General features: G+C 45.7%; 1 protein-coding gene across 1 annotated transcript in view; it reads right to left on the reverse strand.

The window, feature by feature from the left end:
• The window catches only part of ABCA12 (ATP binding cassette subfamily A member 12), an 87,090-nt gene extending 78,443 nt beyond the window's left edge, over window positions 1-8,647 (reverse strand). Inside the window, exons 1-2 of the mRNA XM_068196540.1 lie at window positions 8,429-8,647; window positions 3,069-4,741 (exon numbers count right to left, since the gene is read on the reverse strand). Of these exons, the coding sequence (XP_068052641.1) occupies window positions 3,069-3,137 (69 nt within the window). The 5' untranslated portion in view covers window positions 3,138-4,741; window positions 8,429-8,647. The remainder of the gene's footprint in view (window positions 1-3,068; window positions 4,742-8,428) is intronic.
• Window positions 8,648-8,859: the final 212 nt, after the last annotated feature.

The following is an 8,859-nucleotide window of genomic DNA, read 5'->3' on the forward strand; positions in this document are numbered from 1 at the left end:
ATGGGCTGAGATGATCCCCAAAATGGTTTTGGTTAAAGGGACCTTAAAGCTGATATAGTCCCACCCACTGCCATGGGCATGGACACTTTCCAGTATGCCAGGGTGCCCCAAACCCATCCAACCTGGCATTGGACACTGCCATCAATGGGGCAGCCCCAGCTTCTCTGGGCAATCTGTGCCAAGGCCTCCCCAACCTCACAGGGAAGAATTTCTTCCATATATCCAATTTAAGGTGGAAGAGAAATAATGTAATATTGCCTTAATATGTTGAAAAACACATGAACATGTATAGAACTCTTGTCTCTATGAAGGTTGCCCCTTTCATCGGACAAGAATTAAGAAAACACTAGAATTAATCATCTAGTATAGTAAATCAATCTAGGGAGGATGCCCAAAATCTTAAAATACAAACCTTGGAGTTTTGTGAGCTAGGAAATTGTAATTATTCAAATAATCCCTTGCTTTTGCACTAGCTGGCGAGCTGGCTTCCATGCTTACTAGATTAAGAGTTTTCCACCCATCAGTAGTTAAACTGAAACTACTCTGTGCTACAAAATTGCTGTTCTGTTTTCGGAACTGCAAAGATGTCTTTCTTCAAAATAATCCCCTTTTTCATCGTTGTGTTGCTATTTTTTTTCAGATCAGCAGATATTACCCAAAGCTGTTTTTACAAAGTAATTCCAAGCCCATAACCGTGTTTTCATTTCCTGTAACACTCAGTGGAACATAAAGCCAAACAGACAGACAAACAAATCCTGGAGAGCAATGCAGCTTAAAGATGGTTGTTCTACAGCAACTCCATCCCTATCATCCCTGATGAGGTGACTCAGGCTTGAAAGCAGGAGCAAATTCATGCCCCAAAATAGGTGACAGACATCAAACCACAAGGCACCTCCCCCCACACCCCTTCAGAGGGTGCTCCTATAATTTTAGCATTCAGCCACATTTAGCTTAGACAGACCATACCCTTCCTGCTTTTTATGTATACGCTGCTAACCTGTAACAAGATCCATCACTGACACTGACATATTTTAGTAATTTTTTATATCAGATGCTTTCCCTATAATCAGTCCCCAAACGTGCAGTTTAACTGTGATTAATTCTCATGCAAATGGTATTATTAATGTGTCCTTCTTGTTTAGCACCACACAGGCTAAAGTAAAATTATGGGGTAACAGCACAGAAACTGATATTAGTCAGAAGCTGCCTAAAGGAAGGGCCGGACATCTGTCACATTCCTGGGACAATAAATGAATACTGATTGCTCCTACTCAAAAAAATTGCTGTCCCTCCCCATTTTGAGCTTACAATGGTGCTTATACTCCCCACTTTCCAGACATGTCTTCTCTCAGTATCTCTGTTCTGTGACTTAATTGGATTTAATAGTAGCTGGGCACATCAGTTGCAACATCACAGCATTCCCACTGTCCCAGGCATTTCTAATAAACAAAAACAAGACAACCACCCTAGCCAAACTGTTGGCAGGTGGAACATGTTGATTCAAATGGAACAACAACCAACCTCAATCTGGCTCTTGGGACATTAAGAACTGTGATGTAGGTTGCATAATCTCTTAGTTGCTGAATTATTTCACCGCTAAAAGTTGATTTAATCTCTCAGAGCTTACTTAGGATCTGTCGGTGAGTGCGCATTTTCTCTCCCCTTCCTGCCTCTGTTTAAATAATGAAGTGCAACATGCAAGAGGTACAGTATCTCCAGTTACCTTTGGCACTCAGGCCCGACTTTGCTCCCAAAAAGATCTGAGTTTATCTGCTCAGACCCTCCTCAGCCTGAGCAAGCTCCCTTGTTCGGAGCAAGAAAGGGAAATTAAAGAGGGTTGCAAGGCGTGCCGGCCATAAAATAGTCAGCAGTGGCCAGATTTTTATTTTAATTGGCATTTCAGTTCTACAGAGTTGATATTTCAACTCCACAGGAAACCAGAATTACAGCAAGTCTGTCTGCGGTCAGAAGCACAGGTAGGGCTTAGGTGGCATTTACTCAGGGTACACAAGAGCTAAAAGGGACCCAAGCCTTCTGCTTTTAACGAGGCTATTACAATTTCTCTCAAGAAATTAGAGGTGATTTATTGGGATTCTTCTGCATATCAGAAAAAGTGTATTTTGCAGCAGTGAAGAACACTCTGAGGCACACAGCATATCCACAGGAGTCAGAGGCACTCAGCATCTGTCTGAATCGGGCTCCACAACCAGGAGATAGGGCAGCATAAGCTGGAACAGACCTTGGAGAAGCACACAGTCATACAAGGCCTTTCACTTCACCTTCACATCACACCCTCCATGGGCATCTTTCTTTGGTCAGCACTTCTGTGCGTGCCAAGGTTTCCATTCCACCAGGGCAAGTTTAAACCCCACCACGTTTGGGTTACTGGAGCACAAGTTATGGTGCAGCTCCCTGAACTGCCCAGGCTTCTGCTGAAAATACCACACACAGCTGTACCAACACTGGACTGGGACAAAACTGGCCATGAAATGCCATCCAAAGGAACATTTGCTCCCTGCTGCAGCTGCAGCTCAGATCCCTCTCTGGACATTTCTGGCAATGGTTTATCTTTTGGACAGAAAGATCATTGAGGAGTTTGATTTGCAGCACACTGGACTGCACTGGAAATCTGTCCTACCTGCATATCTCAGAGCTATATTTTTGTTATCCATCCTTTACAAATGGCTCTGTGTAAGGGCAGTCCCATCACCCCTAAATCCCAGGGGTTCCTCAGAGGCTGTGCACCAGGCACAGGGTTTGCTCACATGGCAGCAGGTACAGAACAGCAGCCCTAACTCAAGTCTGCCCACAAGTCTGTGCATGGTTTTGTTTGTACAGACATTGTCCCGAGGGAACAAGAGAGGCATCCCTGGTACTCAGTCTGTACTCCTGAACTTCACACAAGACTCACCTTCACTTCTGTGCCATTCCCTTCTTTCCTTCCTTCTGCTTCTACCACCACCCCCCATTCTAAGAGCACAACCTTCTTCCCTGCAGTGCCCCCCTCACTCCTCAGCTCCAGGTGTTTCCAGGTTCCCCCTCCTGCACGCCTCTGTTCCCACACTCACCAGCTGCCTCTTGACACTCAGCCAGTTCTTCCAGAGCAGGATCCTGAGGTGCTGGGAGAGCGCAGCCATCCTTGGCTCACCCGACCGAAAGCGAGGGGGCTGCGTGTTCCTCCTCCCCGCGCTTAGGAGGCAAAAGTGGAGGCTCTAACCCAAAAGGGCATCCAGCGTCCAAAATCCAGGCCTCTGCCTCTTCCCCACAGCATAGCTCTGAAGCAGCTACTCCATCCACTTGTGGCTGCTGTACTCCCAGGAACTGTGGCTCTTGTCCTCACAGCAATAGCTCCTAGCAAATTCAACAGGTTCTTCCTCTCTGGGCGGGCAGGCAGATGCAGCAGCCTGCCTCCACTTGTGTTAATTACAATATCCAGCCTCTCCTGGATGCTCCCTGTCCAAGCCCTCACCGATAAAATGGATAGCATTCCAAAAAGATGCTTCTGCTTAAACAAAAGGTGATGCATGCCTCCTCCTCCCCATGATGAAACTCCCTGTCTGCCCACACACCATTTCTGCTGGAGAGGTGTCATCAGCAGCAGAGTTAGGCCATTTGCCAGGCCAGTCTGACTTCCCTGAGTTCACAGGGAATGCCTGGGAAGAAGGCATCCACAGCTACAGCATGCAACTCAGGGACTGATGTAACTGCTTGGCTTCCTGCATCTTCCCTTTCCTCCAGGAAATCAAGTCCTGGGGTTCTCACTGACTGGTTTCCATGAAACACACCAAGTCCCCTGAAAATGGGTCAGATTTCACAAGACTTCAGAGCACTAGTGTGGCTTGAATACTCATTGTTCGACTAATCATTGAATTTCCCAAGCTAGTGGTACATAAAAAGAACAGCCAAAGATGAGAGGAAAGAGAAGAGGCAGGTACAGAGGGAAGCAATGACAGCACAGGGAACTGCTCATTGCACAAAAGGACCAGCATAAATCTGAAATATGGATTTGTCTGATGGGCTCTGGTCAGCTGGAAGAGCTCTGGTCCCCCTCAAGTGTCTGCTAACACCAAGACCATCATTGAAGCACCTGGTAAGCAATGGAAAACACCACTGTTCCCAGTATATATCCAAAAACATTCCTGTATATGGCATTTCTTTCAGCCACAAACTAACTTCAGGCCTCAAAAATGAAAACCATCTTGAAGGAGTCCTTGCCAAACTCCACCCAGGGTCCAGAGTGGAGGTGGCAGCAGAGGAGTTTTGATGCAAGGGTTGCTGAAAGCACTAACAGGAAGAGAGGAGAGGAAGAGAGAGTTGTGGTACTTGGTGAAGGGAAACAGCTTCTCTGGATTGGTGAGGAAGCACTGCAAAGGTGGGAATGGCAACAAATCCAGAGCAGTCCCTGCCCCAACATACCTTCAGCCTAAATAGATTGGACATTCCAACAGTGGGAGTGAAGCTGGAGCTAAAATTAACCTAAAAGGCTTCCCTGGTATAGTTTTAATAGCAATGGGAAGAAACCTAAGTGTCTAACCTTCCAGCTCTACATTCTCTTTTTTTTTTTTCTCTACTAAATATCCTTAGGAGGGAGAGGGATCTCATTTGAGTCTGGGAGTTGAGAACAAGCACTGCTCCTTGGGATCCTTCTAGTTCAGCTCCACATAGGAGGCACAGCCAGATTCACTACATTTGGTCCAAACTTTTTTTGCATTTGCAAACTTCATTCACTTCCTCTCTGGGGCTGAAAAAAGAAATCCAAATATAGATAATTCTGCTCTGAGGGGGTAAGAGAGAAGAAATTTATAATTTCACCATTCACTGCCTTGCCAAGGTCTTCTTAGGCAAGTGTCTGATTGCTTCTTTTTGGTATTCAGTCAAACAACTGTTTCAAAAGAGCACTATGATTTGGATAATAATTTTCCCAAGCAAATGCACATCCTTACTTCCTTTGTGATTTGAGTCAACAAACATTCCCCTTGGGAAGTACCCAAAGGATAATTTGTTCGAGATCATCACTGTAAAATCAGAATAACTCAATGTCAGTTGGCTCTCAGAGCACCTGCATTCAACTCCCCAAACACCACAACATTCCTGTTCCAGAAGACAAGATGAGGACTTTATTAAAGCATTTTACTCTTCTGCTTTTTAATTCCTGTACTTAATAATTCCTGCAGATGGCACAGGAGGCTGTGGACAAAGTGACCAGAGCAGGAACGTGTCCCAGCATGCCAATAGCCAGAGGGGGAAAGGAGGGAAAGGCCAAATTCTTCCCTCTCCTAATACATCCTCAGTTGGTTTATTCCTCTGGTTGAACAACTAGGGCTCTTCTGGGCTGAAGGGCAAACCCACTGAGGGGTGGTTCAGATTACTGAGAAGAAAGGCAGCATCTGTTTCTGTGCCCATGGAGCCGAGGAAGCTCTCAGGGGAGCTCTGAACTGTTTTTTTTATCCAATGCAAATGCTTAGAGCCATGAGCTGTACTGCAGCTCACATCACCCTGCAGGGGCTGCAGCTTCCAGGGCAGGAGGAATCACCCCACAGAGCCAGAACTCACCAACAGACCTTTCCTTGGATGCTCTTTCAAGTAGAGGAGTTTTTATTTCAATAACAATGAATGCATTTGTGCTTCCTAGGTGTGCCCAGTTACCTCTGTGAGAAATGAGGCAAATGATGCAAGAAAGAATAAAGCCCGTGTGTGAATGATCTGCCAGAGTGCTGGAAACATTCTTGCAGGACATGTCCTTACAGGTCCCACGTGTCAGGGCTGGCAGCTGTGAGTGCCACAGGCAGCAGCACGGCAGGGATCCACGAACAGAGCAAACTGCTCTGGAGGAGCTGCTGCACAGGGTCAGTCAGGGGGTGCCGTGGGCTCTCTTCAGCCTTAACACAGCGAGGGAATGAGAAAAAATGGCTGCACTTATTGTTCACTGGTTTCTTGGCCAAAATAACAGGTCCACACAGCAGCACCACAAAATGCAGCTGTCTGCTCATGAGCACTCCTGGCTTGGCTGCGAAATACAAGGGGATCAAACCTGACAGGGCAGAATATCTACCTACTTGAAGTCAGTGCCAGTCTCTATCCCTGGAAATGTTGAAAAATACATGTGGATGTGGCATTTGGGGACGTGGTTCCGAGGTGAACACGGTGGTGGCTGCATAGATGTTTGGACTTTGAGGTCTTTTCCAACCTCACCAATTCTGTGATTCTAACATCACATGCCCTTGCAGCACCAAGGAAGGTAACATTTAAAAGTCTATAACCAATTTAAAGCCCAGCCTCCCCCACAGGTGGAGCAGCAGTGGCCTGACAGCTTGCCAGCATTAGGCAACACAGTGCACAGCACTGGATGGTGCTGCAGTGGTGTAAGACAAACTGAAACACCACTTGAGAAATGGTAAAAAAAGGGTTTTGTTGAGCAGCCCATGGCATTCCCCAGGAGAGGCTGCACATACTCTCTGGGAATTGCTCCTTGTTCCTTCCAGTGGCATGGCAGGAGCCTGGAAATGCAAATTCCTACACGTTTCCTGGGTGCCTAAATTCGGGCACAAGACATGGTTTTGATAGAGATGCTCACTCAGCATTTTTTAAAAACATTCAGAACACTCTGAAAAACTAAAATAGGCAGCACTATTGTGAGTGCCTGTGAAACTGCAGGTGATATGGCACCACCATGGTACTGCTCTGCCACCAAACACATTTCCACTATTTATTGGTGATTTTTTCCCCCTATTAAAATGCATTTGCAAAGCAGCCTCTCCTGGAAGCAGTTTTCCCCTCAAGTGGTCTGTCACCGTCATCAATATACAAGGATTATATCACACAGGGCCTGCTCCAAAGAGGTCAAGGAGAACTGGGCAGCTGATTTTTGGCTCAAAGTTCTTGGATGTTAACGCCTTATTCCTGCAAGGCAGCCTTGTTTCCAGGAACAAGCCCCCAGAACAAGTAGAGCTTTGAGATACTCTGATAGCAGAGCAGATGAGCATGACAACAAATTTTAATTTAGGCTGAGTCCAAGCTTCCTGCAAATGAATTAGAAGCATGACAAGCTGAAACATTTGGGACAGGATTTGCAGAAGAGCTCATCATTGGGGTTTTTCCTTTTATACCAACAATGCTCTGCTGGAGCAGATGTAGGAAAGGGCAGGGAAATGCACCTTTTGGTTTTAAAGCCATGGTGCCTCTGTTCAGAAGTGCTCTGTTCCCAGCCAGTCTTTCACCCTGCTCCTTTGCTCCCAAGGTCACCTTCAGCCACATCTGGTCCTAGCAAACCCAGGATCAGGTTTAAAAGTTAGTCAGCAAAGACTTGTGGGCACCAAATGAGCAGTGAAATGCAGCAGCTGCTGGTAGATCCTGGCAGGCACCAACAACCCCTGGTACAGCAGAAGGTCACCAGTAGAGCCACCCCCCACTCTATTCCTGCTCAGCAACATACAGTTCTTCAGAGCATGCAGCGAAGCTACTAACTTGGGGTTTGTTGTGCTCACACAGTTATGGGTGGGGCCTGATTCATTAAAACCCTTTCTAAAAAGTCTTATCCTTGGGGCCAGGGCCCAACTCCCAGTCTACACAAATCCACTGAATCCCAAGGCTGGAGTATGTGATATGGGATTTTCATTAGGATTTCCTTTAACCCTTCCTTCAGATCTTTACCAATGTTACACCCAGATCTGATGCTTACAAGAGATGGCTACCAGCATCCAAATCCTGACATTTCTAATTTATCATTCTTTGTACTTTCAGCTGGTTTCCAATCTGCCAGCAATGCTCCTGTCCCATCACGTGAGCCTGGACAGCTGACAGATGGACTAATTAGGGATCACACTATTCATGGCAAAGCTGATAACACGGTCAAAGCAAGGTCACTGTGAAAAATAGATTTGACTTTGCAAACAACTGGTATTTCCAAGGCTGGGCACAACTTGTGCTTTCCAAACCAAAGTGTCAGCAAAGCTGCCCAAAAAACTCCAACAAAACAGCTTCCAAGTTAAGAGGCCTAGGAACAGACTGTAAGGATAAGGAAACACAGAGGCGGGATGTGCTTGGGACAACAGTTGTATCATGGATGGGCTGTTCTGTATGCAATGGAAAGATATTTCCTGAAAGATTAAGATTGTGTCAAATTAAAAATTAATTATATTTGCACATCAAAGGAAGTCAAATCCTCAGTCATGTGGATTTAGTAAAGGTTTTTTTCTACATTCCATGGTGCAGTGGTTTGACCCAATATACACAATCATACAAAAAATAGGAAAAAGCATATTTTTTATTATATTATGGGATAATAAAACACCCATTTAAAGGTTTGCTCAGATTCAGCAACTGAGTTGTGAGCAATGTTTGTACTTCCCATAGCTGGAGTGCATTCAAACATGTTCCTTCCCACATGGACTTTCTAAAACAACACAGGACTTCCAGCCCAGGAACTTACCACATTCTTTCTCTACTACCTGGTTGCACATTTCAGTGAAGAATCTAAGATCATTTCTGTGGGATTTATCCACCAACAGGCTTGGAAGCTACGGGGAAGGGCAGACAGGCAACTCCACAAGCTCAATGTCTAGAACCAAACAGCAATCTGGGAGCATAGGCTAAGGACATGGAGCCACCACACTCCTTAATAGGTTTCTAAGGTGCCTATCCATCACCAAGTCACCTGGGTGTTATTACAAAATCAGCTAATTAAAACCACACCCTGGGATCTAAACGAGCATAGGGACTGCTGATGAGTAATGACAAATTACACAAGGCCTGTCAGCCTCCTGGAGCTGGGAACTTGCTTGCTGTAGAGAAAAATATGTGTTGTAATAATCCCTCACAAGCACCACAGTGATGGAGGAGCACAGACAGGAGCACAGAAAG

The sequence above is a fragment of the Anomalospiza imberbis genome, chromosome 7 (assembly GCF_031753505.1).
Source record: "Anomalospiza imberbis isolate Cuckoo-Finch-1a 21T00152 chromosome 7, ASM3175350v1, whole genome shotgun sequence".
In the NCBI taxonomy this organism is placed as follows: Eukaryota; Metazoa; Chordata; class Aves; order Passeriformes; family Viduidae; genus Anomalospiza; species Anomalospiza imberbis.